Below are 26135 nucleotides of genomic sequence, written 5' to 3'. Positions count from 1 at the left end.
TTATGCTGTTGTAAATGTGGGGATTATACTGTTATTATTATGGAGATTATGCTGTTATAAATGTGTGGATTATACTGTTATTATTATGGAGATTATGCTGTTATTATTATGGAGATTATGCTGTTGTGATTGTGGGGATTATACTGTTATTATTGTTGAAATTCTACTGTTATGAATGTGCATGTTGGTACTGTTATGAATGTGTGAATTTGTATTGTGATGGATGTGTAGATTATAGAGTTATGAATGTGAAGAATATACTGTGATGAATGTGAGGGGAATAATGTTATTGAAATGTGAATTGTTATGAATATGTGAATGTCTTTGAATGTGTGGGGTTTATTGTTTTGGATGTGTGGGTTGTACTGTTATGATTATGATATGTACAGATGTTAGTTTGTACTGTTGTGATTGTGTGGAGTTTAAGAATATTTACATTACACTGATGCACTGATGAAATTCTTCTGTTATGACTGTATGTATTGAACTCTTATGAGTGTGTGGATTCTACAGAAGGGTGTACTGTAATGCATATGCAGACGTTACTGTATGTAGTTCCTGTAAATAGATCTGATGGATTAAAGGGCAAGAGCTGGTCAGTCACGCCCTAACTCCACTGCATGCTGATCTGTCCGCAAGTGCTGAGCCGAGCTATCTCACCCTCCCCCTCTCTGAGACTGAACTTCACTCATCACCTCCTGCAGCATGGACGGGGTTAAGCGCGCCTCGCTCGCGCTGCCAAACATTTGTACAGTGCAGGTGCCACCGTGGGAGTTCAGCACAGGGACGCCTCCGCGGGCTCCCCTTACGGATTTCCACGGCGCTTTGGATTACTCCTGTCCAGCTTCTCAGTCTGTTTCTCTCGTGCGTAAATGTCCTGCGTCGTTGGGGAGGATGGAGCGTGACGCGCAACGCCGGAGCTGAGCCAGGAGCACGGACACGGTGCAGCCTGGCGCTGATACTGTTTTTCCTTTTTCTCCTTTTGGTCGCTTTTGGGCTTTGATTCAGAGGATGCAAACGTTTCCAGTTGTGCGTTGCAGCGTTTTGCAGGCGGCTGCGTTTTGCGCCTTTCGCGCACGTGCGAGTTTAATACTTAGAATAAAATGTAAACCCTTTTAAAACGAATTATCTGTTTTTTTCTGCAGAGAGATGCAAAACGACGTTGTTGTTTGCCACACGTGCAGCGCGCGCGGAAACATTACCTGCAACTTTGGAGCTCTGCTGTTGCTTTTGTCTTTCTCTTTCTCGCGCGGAGGCACGAGGCGAACGGAGGGCTGCTGGTTGTTGTTTGTTGCTCTGCTCGCTTGGACCCCCAACGTCGTGGTCGTCCTTTTTTTCCCCACCCCCCCTTCTTCCAACCTCGAGCTCTCCACACTTCTGGCTCGCGCTGAGCAATGACGGCTCGAGGGCTCGCGCTGCTGGCCCTGCTGCTGCTGTTGTTACCCTTCCTCGTGCTCCTTCTTGCCCCCGCCGCGTGCCTCGCGCACCCGCAGCCGTGCCAGGTGCTCAAGCTCGTGGGCCACACGGTTCGAGTCGGAGCCCTGCACCTGCAGCCGCGCGCGCTCCGGCATCATCATCAGCTTCATCTTCAGCAGCAGCAGCAGCAGCAGCAGTCCGGTCTCAGGAGGAAAACTTCTGACCGCGACTGGGAGCGAGACTGGGAGCGAGACGCGAGCGACCTGGAGCTAGAGGTGGTCGCCAAAAGCGTGAACGAGCTGGGCGCGAGGGCCGTCAGGGGTAGAGGCTCGAGCCAAAAAGGTTCCAAAAGTAAGAACGCGCTCAAACAAGTGGAGACGGAGAGCGCGTTCCTGCCCAGGGACTCCATCCTGCTGGCCACCGAGACGCTCAACCGCATGCCCGGTCTGCTCCCCTACAACCTGTCGCTAGAGATAGTAATGGCCGTCGAGGCAGGTCTTGGGGAGCTACCGGCCTTCTCCTTCCCTTCCTCCTCTTCCTCCCCCTCCTCGACGCCGGTCTGCTCCGACCCCGTCTCTTTTCTCCACAGCGTTTGCCACACGGTCATCGTCCAGGGAGTCGCTGCCATCATGGCGTTCCCTCAGAACAGGGACGAGTTGGTGAAGTTGGAGTTCATCTCGACGTCGCTTCAGATTCCGGTCGTCAGCGTCGTTCAGAGGGAGTTTAAGCGACAGAGTCAGGTAGGAGGACCTGTTTTGTTGGGGGTTTGACTGGGTTCAAGGGTTTTACCAGGGTTCCTCACGCAGTACAGCTGATCTCAGGAGAACCGAGCTGTAGTGCTGGGCGATATATCGTCTGCATCGGTATACCGCGATATTTACATACCGTGATATTACATATTACACATATCATATATATTATATTTATTATACATTATATTGCACTGACCAAGAAAACTCAGAAACAAGAGTTATTGACATGGTCACACCCTTATAATGCAGAAATAACAGCAAATGTACTGTAATTGTTGTGGTTGAATGTGAAATACATGGTGTCTGATGGACTGTATTTACAGCAACATTTACAAGCAACCTTGCGCCAAGTTGTGACCACTTCTGACCAATGATCCTTTCTCATTCTGGTAACCTCTTAAACAACATACTTGGTAGATGACTTAATAGATGTTAAATTGCCCATAGGTGTAATGATGCAAGAAAATATCTCTATATTGAGATATTGTGATGTTATATCATTTTTTTTTTGTTATGCAATCCCTGTTCACGTGAACTCCCCCTTTCACTATCAGTGCTCCCAACACTAGGAGTGTGAAGACTAGCACATGCCTCCTGACGATGTTGTGTAAGAATCTTGTAGCTTTCTCCATTTTTTGGTGTTTTTATATTTTTGACATAATAATTCATGTTAAATTTGTAATTTCATGATGAGTGGACCAGTAGAAATGATCCAAAATCCATTAAAAGTCAGAAAGGTTTTTTTTGTCTTCAAAATACGCACATTCAGTATAATACACACATTTTTTTTCATAAAAATATTATGTGAGAGATCTACACACTTTAAACGAAAAGTTCCTGAGTGGTTCTTTAAGAAATACCTTGAACCTTGTGAGTGTAAAAGAACTGGTAAAGAACCTTCTTGAAGGTGAAGGTTGCAGTGAACCCTCAGATTTATATAAGGTGTTCTTTGTCACTTCATCTTCATAAACTCTTTAAAAGGTCTGGAAGGTTCTTTCACAGCTTTCCCTTTACATGAACATACCCTGAACACCCTGGATGCAGTTATATGGCAGTTTGAGAAAAAATTGTGGTGTGATTGGTGCAGACTCAAAACCAGGTAACTTTAAAAGTGTTTTTTGTTTTGTAAAGGTTTGTTCCAAACCATTTACCAAATTCTAATATTTTAATAAGTAAATATTGCTGACCCAACAGAATAATGAAATATGAGTTACAAAATAGATCTTCTGACTTATGTTACATCAGGATTTTAGCCTTAAATTAATTACAGAAAAGGCATGTGGCCTTATTGCGACATAAAGAAAAATAGTACTCATGAGTTTCTCAATTCATTTCATTATTTGAATTATTTTGAAATCAGTATTATTTAAAAATAATATCAATATCAGTACTGAAATTGCACGCTGGCTTATTACTGTTCTCTGTTGAGCCTCTTTTAGAGCTTATTTCAGAGTAATCGTAGATACGTGTAGTATGAACGCCAAGAAACAGTACCGTCTTCAGCATGCCCTCAATATCATCACTGGAGATTTGTGAATTTGAGAGATGTGAAAGTGGCTCAGAAAAAGACCCTGAAGACCTTGATTAAACTCCCAGAAACTAAGACATGGAAACTGATGGGTCAAGAGGGTCTGATGATTCTGACAGCAGTGAATCAAATGATTTCGGTGATTCACAACAACCAAACAACCGAACCCCAGACACAGAATACAACCATCCACAACCATCCAAAGAAAAACTGCACCCCTCGAGTGCACATTCAAAGGGCAGAGTGTCACACCTCCAGACTCATGTGCTCAGACAGTGCTCATACTCATACATACACGGGTGTATTCCCAAAAGTTCATAACAGTAGAAACGCTCCAGATACTGATGGAATTAACACTTTTCTGTAGTGTACAGAAATGTGAATGTCACGGAAATGTTAACACCTCTTAACTCCAGCATTTCTCAACTGTGCATTAGTCTGTTGCTCAGTTTTCTACAGCTACAGTAGCTTGTGGACACGACCTTGAGAAGATACTCTTATGACTTATTTGTCAAATAGAAAAAAAACATTGTTATGCAAAAAGAAATGCAAATAAGAAATGCAAATAAGGCAAATACATATTTTATATGGGTCTGGGTCTGGTGAACTCAAATACCCTCTGATAAAGTGATATTGTGATGTATGGAGAGAACATTGATATTGAATTTTGTCAATATCACCTAGCACTAAGCTACAGTTGGCTCGAGGCGGCCTGACATGAATAAGATTATGTGTTGAGGCCTTCTGGAGCCGTGACTGTAAATCTAAGCGTGTATATTCAGAGTGTATAGACTTGCATATTCAGGTTCAGTGTGATTTTCAATTCGGAGGTCCAAGATGTTGATGTCAGATGTTGATATCTTGGTTCTACAGAGCTCTGATTACACACTATTCAGACTGGCTCTAAAAAATACATATTTAATTAAAAGAATGGAAATACCTGTGAACTATATAAACAGATAGGATGCGTACAGCTGTCTAGTTTCGATTGCTGAGTGTGTTTTCCATGAAAGACAGTGAATGAGAAATGTCAGATTATGCCGACAGTATGGTTCAAAATTCATGTAAGCTGTTTTTCTGCATGTACGCTGTGCGCTACACAGTTCTAGGGGCCTGGGATTGTGGGTTGGACCCTTGCTCTGTTCACCTCCCAAAAAATACACCTGCTGGATGAATTGGCAATTCTAAATTGTTGTAAAACACTTGGTGTGAGTGAATAGGTGTGTGTGGTACCCTGTGATGGACTGGCGTCCCATCCAGGAGGTATTCCTGCCTTGCAGCCAATTATTAGGGGAAGTCTCCAGACCCATAACAGCACTGACCAAGAAAAGCAGATAACAAGAGTTATTGACATGGTCACACCCTTATAATGCAGAAATAACAGCAAATGTACTGTAATTGTTGTGGTTGAATGTGAAATACATGGTGTCTGATGGACTGTATTTTACAACTCGAAGAACACCAGTTTGCACCTTGTGCCAAGTTGTGACCCCTTCTGACCAATGATCCTTTCTCATTCTGGTAACCTCTTAAAAACATACTCAGTAGACGAATTGGCTATGTTAAATTGCCCATAAGTGTAATGATGCAAGAAAATATCTACATATTGAGATATTGTGATGTTATATCATTTTTTTTTATATATCAATTTGGACAACCAGTTATGCAATCCCTGTTCACATGAACTCCCCCTTTCACTATCAGTGCTTCCGACACTAGGAGTGTGAAGACTAGCACATGCCTGATGCAGCATGGCTGGGCAGCCAGCACGCTCAGAGGGTGAAGACTAGCACAGACTAGCACATGCCTCAACACACGTGAAGCCAGTCAGTGCCATGAACTCACCTCTGGGGGAACAAAGCCAATCTCTCAGACTCTCAGCTGCTGATGGCAAGCAGAATTACCTGGGATTCGAACCAGTGATTCTTGGATCAGAGTGGCAGTACCTTAGTCCACTGGACCATTTAGAGCTGCAGTGGTTCATTTGGTGTTGTGTTTAAACCCTGATCACTAGACAGCAGTCTTGTACTCTACTTTATGCAAATGATGGTGTGTTTTTATACTAATTTGAATGAAATAAATCACAATATATGCTTGCTTACAGTATCACAGCACTATATATCACAATATATTGATTGTATCACCAGCATCACCAACAACACAGCTATACTTAGGTGTGAGTTTATGGTGTGAGTAGTTAAGTAGTTTTTCTGTTAGTTATTTCTGCACGCATGAATTGTGTATACGTGCAAATCACGCAGGAGCTTGTTGGACTGACCACTGATGTAGTGGTTAAGTTCTCAGGTGACTTTCCTGTCAGTTATTTTTGGGTGCCTGACTTGTGTAAATGGATGAATCACAGAGGAGCATGATGCATATGCATGAACTGGGGGCTCAACATCTGCTGCAGTATTCGTGGTGGTAATACAACTGGTTTGGGAACCCCAGAGACTGATTAGGGATGAATGCCATTTAGATTCACCATTAGATTATCAGACCTGTTTATTAAGGACCAACAGAAAGCTGCAGTTTTGCTTAATGAAATAAAAGGGTCAAAACCCAGAACGTGCATCGGCAGTCAGACAGACCTGCTCAGACGTATTTTGTTGAACAGTACTTTTTCACTACACTGCTTTCTTCATTGTTATTCATACTCCATCCACAGTGTCAAAGTGGTCCACCACCTCCCAAGTACTATCTGACCTGCTGTGGTCCCATGGTGGTCACTCTCCCCTGACCACAGCAGGTCAGATAGTACTTGGGAAGTGGTGGACCATTTTTAGCACTGTAAGGACTAGGGGTGTAAGTAAATACTAATATATTGAATATTTGATATTATGTTTTGCAATACTGTATTGATTCTTAAAAACACTGTATCAGTTTTCAACAGTAGTAATTTTTTCATTAATAATACATGCAAAGCTTGGTCACAAACAGTTGTTTATTTAGTGTTGATTAAAAAGTCAATAATTCCTTTAATCTGATTCTACGCTAATGATGGTGTGTTTTTTTATGCTACAACCTTTTTGGTAATGCAATAAATTAAATCATAGCCCCTCCGTATCGTCATACGTATCAAACTTATCATATTACCAGCTTTCTGCCAGTACACAGCCCTACCAGGCACTGGAGCTGAGCTTTTACAGCCATCAATGTCACTGCTAGGCTGAACGTGGTCCATCACCCACACATATCACACCCTGGGTAGAAACTGAGAGCGAGACAATGGCTAGCACAAACTGTGCATCAACAGACAGAATACAGTCTCTAACAAGCAGGTGGTGCTTTCTGTGCCTGATGCCATGACCATGCCAGTTTCCCTGCTGTGCTGAGAATGTCCCACCACCCAAATAATACCTGGCTAACACTGGAATAATGGCCGTAATAAAGACCTAGGTAGTAGGCGACAAAGAAACCTCTGAGCAGTTCTTTTTGACTGTCCCTGTGTTTATATATGTCACAAGTTTATTGCTGTTTAGCTGCTCATTTGCAGTGATGTAGTTATTGCAGTTATTAAGATTGTGCTGCTCCTCACTGCCAGGAGGTCGGCCTGTCACGATAATTCTGTTATTGACTTATGGACGGTATATGCACATGACCTCAGTATATGGTCATGCATCAGCAGCAGTGCCTCCATACATATAGAGTGGACTGCGACAGGTGAAGACGTGATACTTGAGGCTAAGAGCTGTTTCTCCTAAAAACTGGCTAATTCCAGCCAGAAGGTTTGGAAGAGTAAACCCAGATGGTTTCAAAAGCCACATTCCACAACTTCATTGTGGGAACATTTTGCTTTAAACCAAATAAGTGAGGGGAGCCCATTAATGTGAAAGAGCTGGTATGTCAACCTTTGAAACAGGGTTTTTACATTGTTTATTTGTTGTTTATTTTGGATATTGAATTTATATTTCAATATATTCATAAGCCTAAAATTCATTGCTCTTTAAAAGGGTGTAAAGGCATTATTATTCTCATATTATCACTATATCAGTGACATAAAATGATCTTAAAATGACAATAATATAATTTATTGCAATAATTTCTGACACAATCAAAAATAGTTATCATAACAGTCCAACTGAACTGCACATGAATCAGTGCAGCCTTCCAGATGATCGAGACATTCAAAAGAAGTGGCTTAATTTATTTATTTTTGACTTCCTTGAGATTTCAGTGTAAACAGTTTTTCCCTAAAGTATAAAAGTGGTCAATTTTCATATAATTTATGAAGACACCACCTCTAATTTGTGAATTTAAGGTGCTCTCATTGCTGACACAGGTTTTCAGTAGTGCTCACACAACTATAATCTCCATAGAAATACATTACCAGTGGAATGATCTTAAAGTCACCAGTCTACAGGGGTATTAACCCCTATCATTGGGTTGTATAGCAGGGGAACTGTATTCTCTTGAGTGATGGAGCTCCGTCCAGGACCACTGGGATCCAGGATGTTCTTACATTTAGTGTGAAGCTTTCCCAGAACAGTACAATCTGTTACTTCAGCAAAGCGGGTGCAAGCTCCCTATTAATACCCTTTTTTAAAGAAGAAACATTGGCTCAGCACACCTACAGATGTTTTAATATGTAATGTATATCTTAAAGGCACTATAACAGAAACATCCTGTTTAATCCTGAGCAATAAATAGAGCTACGCAGATGTCTTAGGTTGACTTCCTAAGGAACAAACATACATTAAAAGTATATTTTAGTGCACATTTGCATCCCTCAAAATTTCCACATTTAACAATCATGCATATATATGTCTTACAAAAGTATGTAAACATGTAATTTGGGTTATATTAAACCTGCCCCCATCTTTTCCTGTGTTTTCTTGCAAATTCCCTACAGGCCACATTCCAGACGGTCAGAGCACTTGAAGTTAGCACCATCTTCTGGCCAGACAGGTCTTTGTTTACATGTGTCCAGGTAAAAGCTGGTGCACATTGAATTCGATTAAAGGTGCCTGTAGGTGCGTCCATTAAATGACCAAATAAAAATGAATCCCGTGAATGTTGGGTGAAGGTTGTTCTTGACCTTTGGCGTTTGGTTTGAAACCGTGGCAGTTCCCATTTACATCCATGACCTGTGCCGACTGAAGGCAGAAAGAAGTGCTAGGTTTCTAAACACTGCTTCAAGAAATCTGCCAACCGTGTCTTTGTTTCATGTTCATCATGTTTCATCTGCCAGGGAAAAATCCTCATCCCTGACAGATGAGATATTCCCTGACACATAAGAGAGCATTAAAATGATAGCATTTGAGTAGTTTAGCAGCATCTTGCCATTCCAGAGTATCAAGATGAAAATTGAACAGGATCTGTACCAGGTCTACTGTGATATGGGTTGGCATGGTTAGCTAGAGAGGTGGGTAATTATAAGACACTGGTGTCTTGGCATCATGTAACACAAATGTAACATGACAGTTAAAAGCAATTTCCAACTTCTAAAAGAAACATAGGGAGGATTAAGGGACTAGAAATGAGTCACTGTTTTGTAATAGATTAAACTGAACAGGAAGAATAAGCTGCTGAAGGATATCTGACACGATGATGATAACTGATATGTATTTTAATGCATGTTTAATATTTACTTATAATCCAGTGTGATTGGATTCTGGGCTTAGGATCTCAAAAGCATCTTAGGCCTTGGATACTATACCACGTCTAGAGCCCTAACAGATTCTAAACATACTGGGTATCAAGTTATTTGATTGATTTCTATGGATTATTTTGCCAATTGAATATCACACACTGCTTGATTTGACTTGCTCTTCAACCATCACCTCAGAATCACATAATAGCTAAATTCAAGCAAAGGTTGTATAGCATAGCTTCAGCTTTAGTGTTAGAGCAACATTATTGAAGCAATTACCATAAAAACCAGCTTCAGAATCATATAAATGCTCCATTGACTGTAATACGAAGAATGGCTCCTTTGCTCATCATTGCCACTCCAGGGCAGAACTCTGCTACTGGACTATGGATCTTTATTGGAGCTGTATGAGATATTTAGCAGGTATTGCGCAGCGCTTGCCTAACTCAAGTCATATTTGCTTGTCAACAAATTCACTTTTATAGCTGTCCATGAGGGGGCGCTCAAAGCACAATTTGTATTTACAGCAGTAGAGTGAAAGTGAATTACACCCCCAAACTGTAGGGTGAGCCCAAGAGCCCAAAAAAGCAATTATCACATAATGCTGCATTTTTACAATTTAACAATTTATCTTTGTGATGAGATGCCTTTGCAAAATCCCACCCTGGAGATTTGCATAATTCTGTATACTGTGTTTTTTTACATACCCCCTATGAAAGTGAGAACTATGCAGTAAAGTAAGAATCAGCCCTGGACCAGGTTATTGCCTATAACCTGTAATTGCTAGGGATTTATAGGTCCGATTGTAGGATTGGATATCAGTCCAGATACTAACATAATTATCGTATCAGTATCGGGTAATTAGTCTGATCCAAAAAAACGATCCATTCACAGAATCCAATTCTCGCATGAGGGTAACCCACAGACATCATACACATATCATAGCAAACAGCAAGCCTCCTAATCCAACCCTCGACCTGTCATCAACTATCAGCGAGTAATCCAGCTTGTCTTTCATATAAGGAGATAAATTTCAGAATAAAAGTCCTGAGCCCAGACAACACTGTGCCGAGGTCCAGCACAGTTATTAATTTTAGTGGCCAATAAACAGAAATTGGGTTCATTTTTATCAGTGTTTATTTGTTATAGTTTGTTTTAAGTTAGTAAAGTAATGATTGCGTCAATCCTGATGCCTTAAGTCATAAACCGGTATATGGTTTATTAATTCAACAATCATAGTGGTATCGGATCGGTATCGGGAATCGGCCGATACACAAAGTCCATGTATCGGTATCTGTATTGCAACAGAAAAAGCTGAATTGGTGCATCCCTAGTAATTACTCATGAAAGTGACCACAAACCTTAAAGTCTTACTATTTATAGCTTACTATAAATTCTTTACCTTATCATGTTGAGGATAGTTGGTCACACATTGGTTCTGTTTGCACTGAGCAGACACTCTTAAAAATGAAAGAGCTTGAACCATTTAAAGGTTTAAAGAAGTTGGTGTCATCTTTTTAAATAACATTCACATTCACAATCTCTTTTCCAAAAAAGAGATAGAACAACAAACACTCAACAAACACGTTGTAGAAGCTATACTTTAGAGCAGAGGTCACTAATAATCATAATCCGACCCAGCTTTTTTTTTTAGCCTTTACAGTACAGGTTTAGCGACCCAGGAAACTCACAGACCTGTGCATGTGTTGTAAAAATCCCATGTCACGCTGCTCAGCCTATCAGATCTGTGCATTATGATAAGTGCTGCGACTCGATCGAGGGATACAGGGAAAAGCCAAAGGGAGCGGTCGGAGCAGAAAGCGAGTCAGAGGAATTCACAATTCAGATGGCAGCTCTAGAAAGATAAATGAGGAGTGTTATTCACACATACATACTCAGAAGGAGGGGGCAGAAGAATAAAAAAGGATGGAGGGGCGGGGCTTACTGAGGAAAACAGTAACAGGTTTCCATCTTCTTGTAAAAATCGCTGATTTAAACGAAAAAAGAATCGACATTTATTTAGAATGAGAATTTACAATTTGACCAGTTCAGTGTGAAAACAGACAATAAATATTATTTTAAATATTGAATTGTATTTTGAATTTGTATATTTGATTTGACCTTCAATTGTTGACTATATAAAATGTTGCTAGAACTACTGGGCTATTCAGTATACAGTAGGATTGCAGCAGTCTACCAGTTTAGCTATACCATGATATGAACATGTATGGTTATCATACCATGCATGTTTGCCTAAACAAAATGATACAGTAAAACAGTGATATTTTCTGAGATGGTTATGATACTGTAAAAATGTCATACCAAAGCTGCATGTTCCGGACCCTGGCTTGAGTACATTTTCTCGAACTGGACCTCTATCTATAATTGGATATTAATGAAATACCCCTGCTTTAGGGTGTCTACTGTGCAAATAGTGCAGTTTGGACCCAATTGTAACCAGTCAGTGGATGCAGCACACTGCAAGGTCCTCTTTAGTCTTATTCCAATAGTCTTTGATTTATGTTTGGTGAGCAGTTAATGTGAGAGGCTTTTAAAAGAGCTTTTCATTGTAAATAAAATGAACACCTCAGTGATTAACCATCAGGGGATTGTTTTGACAGTTTTAGTGAGGAAGCAAAGCTTAACCGGCTCCACTAATTAGCATTTATCAAACAGACAAAACCATCTCAGGCCAAATTCATCACGAGAGCTGTGGCGCATGTCAAACATAGCTTTTGTCTCGTGGGTGATGTAGATTGAATATTAGTCATTCACTGCAAACATTTAATCAGACGGGGACGTCCACAGGTAAAACCAGGTAATGTTCAGGATTAGACAACTGTTGAAAAATTCAGAAAGGTTGTTGTTGGTAATTGCTGTTCTCGGGTAGACGGTGCCCGTGTGGTATTCTTCATAATCATTTATGAAGTGAAAATAAAATTTTCCTTTGTTACGACTTCTTGAAAGAAATCCGTGAAAAAACATTTCTCTAATCACTTACCATTAGCCTGTTTTCTGCTGTCACTTAAACACAGCTCCCGAGGGAAATTAAACAGATCTGCTAAGCATTTCATCTCGCCGTCTCTGTGAAGGACTTGTTCTTCTGAGTCGGGTGATATGAGGTTATTGATTGAGCATTATACTTCTGATGTACTAGACTTTTAGTGTTTAGCTATTAAAGGCTGATGTCTGATTATTACTTATTTACTTCTTTACTCATTTGTAAGTGTGTATCTGATGTGTAAAACTCTCTATCAGGGTTTTGGGATGTTATTTAAGTATTTACACATTGCCTTATTTTAAAGAACTAGTATCATTTAACCAACATTGAAACATCATCAGAGAACACTGTAAAAATGTAAAGTCAGACCAGCTTAAAAGGATGCAGTAACTGATTACAGAGCGGTTTTGGAGTTAACTCAACTCTCCTAACTCACATTTTTAGGTAAGCTTAAAAAACGTCAGTAAATGAGCTCCTGCTGAAAATGAATAAATATTAAATGATGAAGATCTTTTGTCTGTGGCTCCTTCCTCTCAATCAGCAATGTTTATTGTTTATTCCCATCAGCAATTTAGAACTCCCCCATCACATGGAGGGGGGGGGTCCAATTTTCAGACTCCTGACCATGGAGTCATGGCTGTGGTGTTGATGGGACATGAACTTATGATCTCCCATCTGTTGACAAGCAGGCAGTTACACAACCATGTGCATTTCCATGTCCAAGAAAGAAGGGGAAGGTAATACTCAGGACTGTGTTTTTATGGAGATAAGGAATAGTAAGGACCACACCCTCCTCTGCATTATTAAGTTTCTGAATAAACCACTCCTCTCCTCTTACCTTCTTGTGATGAAAATCTGCACCCATCACCACCCTAGTTCCTTCTTCTTTTCCAAACTGATGCTTGGTCTCAAGTCTCATCAATTGAATAAATAAATAAATAAATAAATAAATAAATAAATACATCAGCCGAAGCCACCCAGAACTCCAGCCCAAGACTGCCTCACAGTGAGTGTGGACCACACTTAGAAATTAAGATATAGTGCAATTTCCCAGCTCTAGAGTGGCCCTACAATCTAACTGCCTACTAATCAAGAGTGGTGAGATCATAAGTTCAAGTCCTATCAAGAGCTCAGCGCTCCGTTGTCAAAGCCTGCCAGTCTGGGGACGTCTTGTGGCGGAGGGCTTCTATCCCGCAGATGGGAATAAACAGTATACAGATTGAGAGGGAGGAGCTTCAGGCTAAACATCTGTTTTTGAGGCTGAACTTGATGTGTATTGTTGAACAAACTGAGAAGCAGAACTAAAAAATGTGAGTTAGGAGAACTTTTGACCAAACTACGGTGAGTTAACTCAGAAAATGCTCTGTTATCAGCTACTGCTTCAATTGAAGTTGGCCTGACTTTAAATTGTTGACAGAGCATCTAAAACACAACACAAAACTGGGTAGTGCACTGAATTGTATTAGTTACTGAACCGTAATATGGCATGCTATTACAGGTAATTGCTCACACTCTCTTTGTATACAGACAGCAACCCCACACAATCAACAGCAATCAGTTTTAATGAATCAAAGTATGAAAATAAAATGAACTGCTGATAAAAAGGATTTATGGGGCTGATCGCTGAAAGCTACAGGACATCAGATGACAGCGCTGATCAAATGTTGTAAAACACACTGAGCTTGAACTGCATGTGTGTTTGCAGACAGTCTCCTAAAATTTGTAATGCTGTTTTCCTCATCTTGCTGGTTTGAGGTAGAGTATAAGCTGCCTTTATCTTTCTGTAAAGATTTTCTCTCTCATTCTCACCCCACAGAACTCCCTGCATTTCCAGATGGCCATGCAGAATCCCCCAACTCCACAAGCTGATCTGATCTTCTCTCTCCTGTCCATTAATAACTGGTATGATGTCAGCCTGGTGATGTGTCAGGAACTGAACATTTCCAGATTCGTCTTTCTGCTCCGCAACAACACCAAATTTCACCTGGGATCAGTTGTCAACATCTCCACCAACAGCAGCAACAAAGGGGACTTTCAGACATCCCTGCAGGGTCATCTGGACTCCATCAAGGAGTCCACGTCCACCATTGTGACTTTTGGATGTGATATCCGGGACATAAAGAGGATCTTTACGACTGTGTCAAAGTTTGGCTTGATGCTGCCTGACTATCACTGGATTTTAGGTGATTCCCAAAACGTGGAGGAGTTAAGGACAGAGGGGCTCCCGATGGGTCTTCTTGCACATGGGCGAATGAGCCAGCCCTCCCTGGACCACTACGTCCAGGATGCTTTGGAGCTTGTCACGAGAGCTGTTGGATCGGCTGCCATGGTTTCTCCAGAGCTCGCGCTCATCCCTGGCATCACAAACTGCATGGCAATTGAGGAGAAAAATCTTACCTCAGGAAAATATCTGTCCAGGTATTTTTTATGTGTGACCTCACCTCTTTCTTCTGCTGTCTTATGTCTGAAGTTTGACTCGATGCACTCTGTGCTTAGAAATTGGGGCTCAAAAATGTTTTAAGCTTTGCTGCATGACAGTCACATACACTTACAAAAATACAAAGAGTTCTTTGAGCGATTAGGTAGAAGGAATACCTTTGGTTTCATGAAGAAAAGAGAGGGTGAAGAACCTTCATTGATTTATTTCAGTCTTTAAAGGTTCTTAACACATCTCTATCATAAAATGGTTCTTTATGAAACCCAAAGTGGTTCTTCTATGGCATCACTCAAGAATAGCACCTTATAGCACCTTGTATATTTAGGACATTCATTTCATTTTGGTCAGGAGCGTAGCCAGTAGCAGAATAGCATCAGTTGAGGATCAAACCTACACAACACCTTTATGCTGCTGATTGCCCACTATTGATTGCCACTGATCCATTTTAGAAATGATAAATCTTCAATTTTAGTGTTTGCATATGCTTTAGGTATGTTTTAATTATGCAAAAAGACATAAGAGGGAGTGCCAAACTGTGAGATATTGGCACTGGTGGGCTACGGTCGTAGAAGATCAGCACACCAGTGCCATTATCTACAGTATAGGACAACCTTGAGTCTATTATTGTGATTCCACCACAGTTCTAGTTCTGGGGCCATATTCATAAAAGCTTTTCTAAGAAAAAGGGTAATAAATATGATGAAATACACTTAAAATTATTAATTCATTAGTTCTCATAAGTTCTCAAATATTCTCTTACGAAAGTCTTATTTATACTTTTAGAATTTTCTGAAGACACTCTTTGTGGGTTTTCTCATGTAGCTCATTTGTAACGTTGCCTTGTACTGAATTTTACAGCTTATCATACTTTTCATGCAGTGGAGAGCAAAATGTAGCAAAAGCAGAATCAACACAAGCTTTAACACACAAAAAAAAAAACATCTGGAGTAATGGTGGAGGAAAAGCCAACAAGACAAATCCTCCTTGTAAACTCGCCTTTTAATCTTTCAAAATTTTAGTAAGTCACTGTTAAAACTGGTCGTTTTAGAAGCTAACCTTCTGTACTCTTGCAGTTGGTTGCCTTTATTATATAAGGGCTGGGCATTTACCCATGAATTATGCAAAACAGACATTTAGAACCTCTAATTGACCTAATCTCGCTTACATCGATTATTTATATTTTCTAAATATCTGTTAGTACTTTCCTCGCTGTGGAACAAACAACCGCATGTGTTGTCATGTGACTCCATTCTGTCTAGCCTACCACATGGAAACAACATGGAGGAAAACTTCAACAAAGAGTCAGCTGAGCAACTCGAGCAGCTTATATTATCATTCATTAATGAGGTAAAACGTTGATTTGTCACATCATATCTTCTACTACATTTCTGAACACTGTTTAAAGAATATCAATTCTTGAATTGCTTAAATTCTTAAGAGAAAAGTTAAATTGAGAACATTCTAGTAGAATAACAATTTGGCTCAACTTTTCTTATGAATGAAGTTCAGAAAAAGCTAATCTTAGAAGAATGGCTTTCTTAAGACACTTTCTTAGAACAAAATCCAGCCCCTGATAATAATCCGATTTTCAGACAGTAAAGACACAAAAACTGGTTGACAGCAACGTTTACTTACTACAGTTGTGAGGAAAAAAACAGTAGTATTTCAGTGCTGGAAGTCTCACCTCAGTGATTAGTTCTCCACATCTATTTTTTTGGATTAACTATGTTTTGATGCAAGATGTTCTGCTATCACCGGAAAAACAGAAACGGTGTCTAAAACTTAAAAAACCAGATAGATGTTTTCAAACAAAGGCACTTTTTCCAGCTGTATCTATATATCTTCATATTATATCCAAAACATCAGACAGGTCCTGTGGAGTTTTCCCAGTATGAAGTGGTCAGTAACTACCAAAAATGTTTCAAGAAAGAAACCGCTTGTGAACCGGTGACAGGTTCATGGACGCCTAAGGCTCAATAATGCAATCCATGAATGTCCCACCTCACAACTTACAGGATCTGCTGCTAATGTATTGGTGCTATAGACCACAGGATGCCTGCCGAGGTCTTGTGGAGTCAGGCCTCAAATGGTCAGACAAGAGGGACCTACTCAATATTAGGCAGGTGATTGGTTTACAACGCCTGTAAGCCACTGACATGGTGGTATTACAATTGTCACACAGCATTCCTGAAAACAACTGAACACATACAACACACAATAGTCTTAGTTCACAGTTTGATAAAGCAGCATCACACACTGTTGTGAAATGCCTTGGGCAATGTCTGGAGCCTGCCAGCTCTTTTCCATACATTTCACAGGCAACTTGGTGGAATACGAAATGGTTGACCGTGTCCTGTCATGACAACAGGCAAGATAAGTGCTATTCTGACACAAGGCTATCTTGAAGCACCGCACAGAATAACATTTTGCCCCTGGCCTTACCTGAGAAGTAGTTTTTTCAAATAAACACTTCATGTTGGAGGGAAAAGAGCTGAAGCTTTTTTTTAGGTTTTGATATGCTGGTAAAAGGGTGCACATGCTCGCACATAAATACAGAAGTGTTAGATGTTTCATGGGTTTTGGTTAGGTGGAGAAAAAAAGCTGTGTGATATTAGAAATGTAATGGTTCCTTACAATCTCTGAAATACTTCACACCTATATATTGTCCAAAGATGATCTTCTAACTCTAAGGGGAAAAGGATGTGATGGAGGTCAAAAAAGCGCTCTTTATGAAGGAGCCCAGAAGAGATGAAAAAGCACAGCCTGGAAGATGGAAAGTATTATCATAGAGAGAAGACAGAATTCTGCCAGGGAAAAACACAAAGAGCCGTAGTGCATGACACTATGCAGGTAGCTGACACACTCAAAGAAGCAGAATATCAATTGGAGCCTCTCAAGGTGCACAGTGTCATGCAACCTTCCAGCTTGTCCTGTCCAACTGCCACAGGGGCTTCATTACAGATACTCAGCTCCATTCTTATTGCAGATTTAACAAGTGTTAGCTCTGCCTCGGCTGCTGCTGTTTCACAAAGACGGAAAGGGAAAAAACTTGAAATATCGTGGGAAATGTAGAAAAGTAAAAGACAAGGGTACTGAAATTGCCATCCTTTCTTCTGCTCCAGGTTCATGGCCAACACGACATTTGACGGGTTAAGTGGCTACGTTCATGTTCGAGAGGAATCTACTGTTATCTCTGAAAGCCATCATTTCATCTGGAACCTGCAGCATGACCCCATAGGAAACCCCATGTGGACTCGGCTCGGTAGCTGGAAGCAGGGAAAGGTAGTGATGGACTATGGAGCTTGGTCCACCAACAGACAATCTTACCCTGGGGGCGACTGGAGGCATTCCTCAAGGCTGCATTTGCGGGTAGTCACCCTAGTGGAGCATCCTTTTGTATTCACCCGCGAAGTGGATGAGGACGGCCAGTGCCCCGCAGGGCAGCTTTGCCTGGACCCACTAACGAACAATACAGCGCTGCTGGATAGCCTCTTTCAGGGCCTACAAGGAGGCAACGACTCTGTGCCCATGGAGCTAAAGAAGTGCTGCTACGGCTATTGCATTGACCTGTTGGAAAAGCTAGCCGAGGACATGGGCTTCGACTTTGACCTCTACATTGTTGGGGATGGCAAATATGGCGCCTACAAGAACGGCCGCTGGACGGGTCTGGTGGGGGACCTCATGAGTGGGGCGGCGCATTTGGCAGTCACCTCCTTCAGCATCAACTCGGCCCGCAGTCAGGTGATCGACTTCACCAGCCCGTTCTTCTCCACCAGCCTGGGCATCCTGGTCAGGACTAGAGACACGGCTGCACCAATCGGAGCCTTCATGTGGCCCCTGCACTGGAGTATGTGGCTTGGAATATTCGTGTCCCTGCATGTGACCGCTGTATTTCTGACCCTCTACGAGTGGAAGAGCCCTTTCGGGATGACCCCGAAGGGAAGGAACAGGGATCGCGTCTTTTCCTTTTCCTCAGCACTTAACGTTTGCTATGCCATCTTGTTCGGAAGGACAGCCGCCATTAAGCCACCAAAGTGCTGGACAGGCCGATTTCTCATGAACCTTTGGGCCATATTCTGTCTGTTTTGTCTGTCTACGTACACAGCCAATCTCGCTGCCGTAATGGTCGGAGAAAAAACCTACGAGCAGCTCTCAGGTATACACGATCCGAAGGTAAGCGCGTTATTTTTTTTCCTAGGAACGATTTCCAAATGACTCAAGGGTGAATATCACATGTCTTAAGTTCAGAAACGATGCCGGTACTAATGGTAATGGTTCTCTTCTTCAAGCTTCACCATCCATCACAGGGCTTCCGATTCGGGACTGTGCGGGAGAGCAGCGCTGAGGATTACGTGAAAAAAAGCTTTCCGGAGATGCATGAATACATGAGGCGCTATAATGTTCCTACGACCCCCGATGGAATAGACCACCTTAAGTGAGTCATGATCATTACAGCAAAAGGGATGTCGATCACAGCTTCTGACAGTGAATGTGCTGAATGTTCTAAAGTTGTCCTCCACTGTGTCCTACATGTCAAGCTAGTGTTATATATGACATAGGAATATGGATAGTACCTACTTAGGAATAGCTATGAACCTTACATATTACATTAGAATACACATAGGGTGCACAGACTGCAGTTGGGGGCCCAGAATGTCCTTGTTTTCCCCCAGTTTCCTCAGTTTTCCAGTGATCGCATCGCCTGAGCTTGTGCTTTGCCATTCTGTTTTAGTATGGATAATTCTCAGAGCGCCCTTTTGATCTTTCACAAGCTCTGCATAGGGATTCTGCTTGTCCTCAAATCACACCTTGTGCTTCCAAAATATTGCAAATGTGTATTTTATAAATCCCCCAAACAGCACAGCCATCCTGGAGTTCAGGACAGTTCCTTTTTGTGCATAAAATGTAATGCAGGTCTTTCCTAAAATCCAAGCACAACCTGTGTTTCCAAGATAACATGCTTTTGAAATTGCTCTGGATTAATTTGTACATATCTGCTCCCTAGAAACTTGATGTGTCCCCTGCATAATCCTGTTTACCATCTAGCCATGTGGACATTTCATTGAACAGATGCTTTGTGCTGTGAAACACATTAAAGTCAACACTGCCTTTCGAAGTTTTCTGTAATCACAGATGTACATGTCAAAGCAGCACAGTCTGCCTCTGTGATAGCGCACTCCTTTTGAGAGAACCGTCAATGCTTAAATCAGCTGCATGAGCTTTCTACAGCAGTGACTGTCTGTGTGTAATAGCCATGTTCTATATGTAATTTCAGAGCTGATCCTCAAAAACTAGATGCTTTCATCATGGACAAAGCCCTCTTAGACTATGAAGTGTCTATTGATGCTGACTGCAAAACTCTCACAGTGGGAAAGCCATTTGCAATTGAAGGCAAGTACATCAGTGTGTTTTCCTTCGTTTATGCAAATTCTTGGACTCAAAAACTCAGAAAAGCTCTTAGCAAGAAATGAATAGCCAACAGTATGGCATACAAAACAGTAGCTTTTATTTATTTAAGTCAACTCTTCTTTTCACCTTAAATGTAAAAAAATAAGAAATTAAAAAAAGACTATTAATTATTAATACTAATTACTAATATTACTAATATTACTAATATCAAAAGTATCTTTACCTGATATATAACAATTCAACCTATGCCTGAGGTACACTGATACTGTTAATATATGGAATGGCTCTGCAACAACTGTTTTGATTGTTGAACAGTCTATTAATGCAGCAATTAATCAACTATTTGGTTTTTGAATTGCTCAAATGGGTTTATAATTTGTTACCAAATCACTCTTATGTAGCTATCAGCTTTACAATTTAGCTTGAGAGACAATACAGATTAATACTTAAGTCAAAAATGAACATCAGGTCTTAATAAACCTTCCTGCGAATATTGATAAAAACTCGGTGGGAGAGTTTTATCTTTCAGTTTGAAAGTATTCTAGTTTCTACTTTGTTTGTATTAGTGACTTTTAATTTTACAGTCTGTGTCTCCTTTTTTAATACCCTTAATTTCAGAAGAAACAGTGAATGAACAGGTGTCCCAATACTTTTGTCCATATAGTGTATGTAAGAATAGTGATGCTTATTGGATAAACGAATGAGCTGCATTATGGGCTTACACATTATTCTACATCTGTTACATCAGACAGAAACGTGTAATATAGTCACAACTGATTTCAGTTTATTTGCACCATCACCAGAATCCTCTGTTAATACAGTTTTGCCACCTGCAGAATTTATTTAAACAAACGTAATTAAAATGATAGTTAATAGTGTATCTTTAGTCTATAAAATGCTGTTCAGGCCAGCCCTAAAGCAACTGCAGTTCTACTATAATACTCAGCTAGTTACATGTGCCTTCTGTCATCACGGTGAAGTACTTTGCTGATATTTTGTAGCACTATAAGAAAAGTTGTGCTGTTTTAGACCTGTCTCTTTTTCCACTGTTATCTAAACCAATATTTTGTTGCTGTTGGCCAAAAACCTTCTATCTCCATTTTTGTTTAGTTTTTTTCCTTTCTGGACAAAAATATATTTTGGGAGAAAGCCTCCCTCCCTAATCTGACGTCCTTTAAATTCCATCTCTAACTTGTATATGTCTCTACAACAAGTCTGCACAACAATCCACCTCCCTGTTACCTCCCTCTTAACCCTGTCATCCATCATTTCTGGGTCCACTTATCAGAGGGGAGACTGGCTTTCTACCAAGACAGAAGCCACCTGAACTCCAGCCCAAGATTCTTCAGTTATCGTCCCTCTTTTACAGTCTGCTCCCAAACCATCATAAGCTGAAGGCATGGTCCCAACGAGCAAATTGACATAATGTGAATCTGGCACTTGTTCTTTTCCTTGTGTCAGAATTTCATAATAAATGGACCAATTTTCCAAAGTGACCTGGAATAAAATCTTTTTCCATTGACTTCCATTGGAAGTTCAATGCTGCTGATTTGGAGATACAAGGTCTTTGCATGACAGCGCAGCTTTTTCACTGAGTATTGGACTGGTCTGTAGTAACAATGGCATACAACTGTTTTAAGGTAGTTAACTGCATGCTATAGTTACATCTACTCCAGGTTCATAACCCATCGTATAATTCCCAGGCTATGGCATTGGTCTCAAACAGAACTCCCCTCTGACTTCAAACATCTCAGAGCTGGTCAGTCAGTACAAGTCAGATGGATTTATGGACATGCTTCATGATAAATGGTACAAAGTGGTGCCCTGTGGTAAAAGAAGTTTTGCTGTCACAGAGGTAAGCACATTCAATCATTTCAACTGCTGTGATGCTGGGTTTGGGGCTCTGTGGGGCTGTGTGTACACTCCAGGATAAACTGATGAGTATTTTATGATTTCCAGACTTTACAAATGGGGATCAAACACTTCTCAGGGTTATTTGTAATGCTCTGCGTGGGAGTCGCCTTGTCTCTGCTCACCACCATCGCTGAACACATTGTCCATCGCTGGGTGATCCCCAGAATGCAGAACAAGCCGCAGTACACATACTGGCTTCATACCAGTCAAGTGAGTCGGCCTATTCGATATTCTCTGTAATCTCATTGGATTCCAGTAATGTATTGCAGAATTAAGGGAACTGTGAGTGGGTAAAAGGTAACTGCATTAGCATATTGCTAAGTGGTGTTTCTTCATTTTCTTTTATTACACATAATATGATTGTCCCCTCAGAGATTACATCGAGCACTTAACCCGACCTTCAGCGAAGACAAATTAGCGACTGTTGCGAAACCAGAAAAAAGGTAAGGAGTTAATTATTGCACAGCATGCACTGGAATACATTCATTTCCCCACTAATTAACACCAAAGACAACAAACTGAGTGGTCTAAGCTCCACACTGAAATATGTCTTAACGATTGTGGTCAGTATACCACCTTCTGGTCCTAAAGCACATCCAGGAAAAGAACTGTTCTGCTTGTGCATTAACCATATGAATGTCAGCAGCTAACAGAATGCAGTGTGGTATTTTGAACTAATAGATGTTGAGTTCATGCCAGAATCAATTTCAGACTGTCTGGAGTATGTCTGCTCACTAATTTGGATAGATTACCAGGTAAAAATCTAATTACTGGGTCATACTCTCCTGAATGCCAGTTTGTTTGCTTTTCAAAGACCAAATGTTGAAGGCTATATAATAAGACAGCTTGCAAAACAGCCATTACAGCTCCCTTATTGAGGCAACATCATGCTCAACAAGACAGCTATGAAGAGATGTAGTTCAAAGCTTACACTTTTGCCAGTCTTGCAGAAACAGAAAAGGTCAAAATGGCGAACCTGAACCTGTAGGCGATACAGAATAATGTACTCTTAAAAATAAAGGTGCTTCAAGAGGTTCTTTGAGCAACGCCATAGAAGAACCACTTTTTGGTCCATGACGAGCCATGTTCATATAGAGATGTATGAGTGTGCAGAACCTTTTAAAGGTCTAAAGGACCTTCTCTTGATGGTAAAGGCTCTTTACCAGCCATGACATTATCAAAACCTATATAAATATGCCTATGTAATATTGAGAAGATCCCACTTGGAGGCATGGACTCCACAAGACCCTCTGAAAGTGTCCTGTGGTACCCGGCACCTAGACATTAGCAGTAGATCCTAGTAAGTAAGCAGGAAATCCTGTAAGTTGTAAGATGGGGCCTTCTTGGATCACATCAGTGAGCCTTAGGTGATTTAGGGAACAAGCAAGACCTGCCTGATGTTCTGGAGATGTTCTGACCTTGTCGACCCATTTTTCCTTTTGCTTTTAACACATCAGCTTCCTATTACAGTATATCCACCCCCTGACAGAGGCCACTGTAGATGAATGTAAAGGTTTTTTAAATTGGTAGAGGACCTTTATATCAAACGAAGGTACTTCACACGCACACATCTCTGGTTCTTTACGTGACCAAAACTGGTTCCTTTTTGGCATCCCTCAAAGACCCATTTGAAGCACAGTAGGATAATCGAATGTACCTTCACTAAGTAACTTATTTAGTAATTAAATGTGTAAATATGTAATTACATTACATACGTCATCTAGAAAAGGGAAAGTACTAACTCTACTTCTAAGGGTTATGTTTGTAGACACTTGGGTTAAAGCATTCTTTTCATTTCTCACTTCTGTGAAAAGGTGCAACATCGGAAATAACCAACAGCCACTGTGGAACGCTTCCGAGAACTCCATCTGCACTCGGCGGCACCCGTCCAACCAGGAGACGCAGCAGAACGACTTGGAGTGTTTACAGTGCAAAGAGCTCCCTCCCCCGCAGGTGAAGAGACAGCTTCCCTTGCAGGCCACCTCCAACGGGAAAACTGACTTGCTGGGCCTGGCACGCAACCCCATAGTGCAGGAGCTGACGGACCTGGAGTCACAGATCCAGATCATCAAGCAGCAGCTGCAGCTAGCCATGAAGAAGAAAAAAGAACTGGAGCAGTATCAGCAAACAAAAATGGCAAGTGAGCCCTAGAGCTTTTGGAGCTCTTTTTGTGGCTCGACTCTTGTGCACTTTTCTCGTGCAGCATTCAAAGACTCGGACCTTATGGCGGATTATTTTAGCTTCACGTCCTGAGGGAGCAAAGCTGTCTCAGTGTGAACCTCTGCACATCTTTTTTAAAAGGCAGCGTTATTTTTCTCTATTTATTTATTTTGACCTCACACCGGACCGACTGCTGCTCTGAATATGTGAAAAGGGATGCAAATGGGCGAAAGAGTGAGAAACGTGGAGACGGCGAGCATTCCCCAGAGCTCTATTTTCACTGGTACTGTAGTCTGTGTTCGTGTGGGACTGTCCAAGGGGGAAAGCGTTCTGTGTATCAAAGCGACAGCTGTTTATTTAAGGTGTCAAAGTGTGATGTGTGGTAGCACCTCCTGCATATTGATATAAAGCGCTACACCGTTTTATAGAGGAAAGCATGATTGCTGTCTCTCGGTTTGCAATGGGGGAGTCTTTACTGTCAAATGCTAAAGGGTTCCCAGCCTGTTGATTAAAAAGAGCTTTCACAGATCTTGGAATTTGAGAAGGTGGATCTTCTGTTGTTCGTTCTCCTTGCAGTTGGTTTGGTAACAAAATTAGGACACCCCCTGAATGAACATTTGATGGGCATTTGAGCTTTATTTGATTAATATTGGGAGATAATGTACAATACCTAACCACATAAAACCAAGGAAATGCCTTTAAAATGTAGTTAATAGAATAGAAATGTATTTTCTTGTGAGGAGGAAGTTAGAACACCCCCACATTTATTACTACTTGTCCAAAGTTAGAATCAGGTGCAGCACATCAGCTGCAGATGATTAGAACATCATCAGAGAGGATTCTGGAGGAGCCTGTCTTACTTAAACCTCAGACATTTAGCTTGCTTTGTTCTTGATTGTCACTTGAAGTGAGTGTTATGACCATGATGAGATCCAAAGAGCTCTCTAATGCCTTCAGAAATAATGTGTGTACTGGTCAGCAATGACATTAGCACCACCTGCCTAATATTGAGTAGGTCTCCTTTGTGCCACCACAACAGATCTGACTATTTGAGGCATGGTCTCAACAAGACCTCTGAAGGCATTCTGTGGTATCTGGCAGCAGATCCTTAAAGTCCTGTTGTTGTGAAGTGAGCTTAATCAAGGTGCCCAATCACCCGGTCACTGATCCACTGGTTGCTGTGTTGAGGCACTTTTGGTAGGTACTGACCACTGCATACCTGAAAAACCCACAAGACTTGCCTGCTGTTTTGGAGATATTCTGACCAAGTCGTCTAGCCATCACAGTTTGGATCTGGTCAGAGTGGCTCAGATTCTTAAGCTTGGCTGACTTTTTGCCACTTGCTGCCTAATACACCCATCCTATGCCAGATGCCACTGTAGCTGGGGATAATCACTTCACCTGTGGTGCTAATGTTATGGCTCAATCTTGTTCAAATGAAGATCAAATGTCCAGATGTTCAGACGTGCAGACAAAGGTAGGGTGTCTTAATTTCTTCACAAGGCTACAAATTACTGCATTTTGCAGACAGGATTCACACAGTGAAACAGAGAGGCCTCATTCTTAGGAATGTCACACTATTAATAAAAAGGGCAGACACCATGTGAGGTGCTGTAGTTAATATTTCAGGACCTGCTTTAAGGTTCTGCATCTCAATGGTGTAACAATCCCAGCTCATCTGAAGCTTTGCGCACCATCAGAACATAAGTGCTGTCTGCATGTGAATCCCCGTGGATGTGCAGGCATCAGAGCAAAGCCTTCGTACTCGCTGTGGTATAATGAGTCAAGCTTGAAGGCCAAACACAGACAGTAAAAACACACTGTCTCCTTGAATTCAAAACTAAATCCAGGGAACAGATCATACCTTCACAGAACTGGTCTTTATGTACTCAACAAAAACAGTGAAGCCCTTGATTATTGGGTTCAAA

At 41.2% G+C, this 26135-nt stretch overlaps 1 protein-coding gene across 1 annotated transcript; it reads left to right on the top strand.

The window, feature by feature from the left end:
* The first annotated feature begins 1394 nt into the window (after window positions 1-1394).
* On the top strand, window positions 1395-24198 carry grin3a (glutamate receptor, ionotropic, N-methyl-D-aspartate 3A). The gene is made up of 9 exons (XM_072658880.1): window positions 1395-2156; window positions 14104-14705; window positions 17847-18897; window positions 19014-19159; window positions 20000-20115; window positions 21837-21988; window positions 22093-22257; window positions 22420-22490; window positions 23862-24198. Exons 1-9 carry the CDS (start codon window positions 1395-1397, stop codon window positions 24196-24198), a joined length of 3402 nt encoding a protein of 1133 aa, XP_072514981.1.
* The last annotated feature ends 1937 nt before the right edge of the window (window positions 24199-26135 follow it).

The sequence above is a fragment of the Salminus brasiliensis genome, chromosome 16 (genome assembly GCF_030463535.1).
Source record: "Salminus brasiliensis chromosome 16, fSalBra1.hap2, whole genome shotgun sequence".
In the NCBI taxonomy this organism is placed as follows: Eukaryota; Metazoa; Chordata; class Actinopteri; order Characiformes; family Bryconidae; genus Salminus; species Salminus brasiliensis.
Note: the sequence above shows the minus strand (reverse complement) of the source record. Positions and strands in the feature narration are given on the sequence as shown.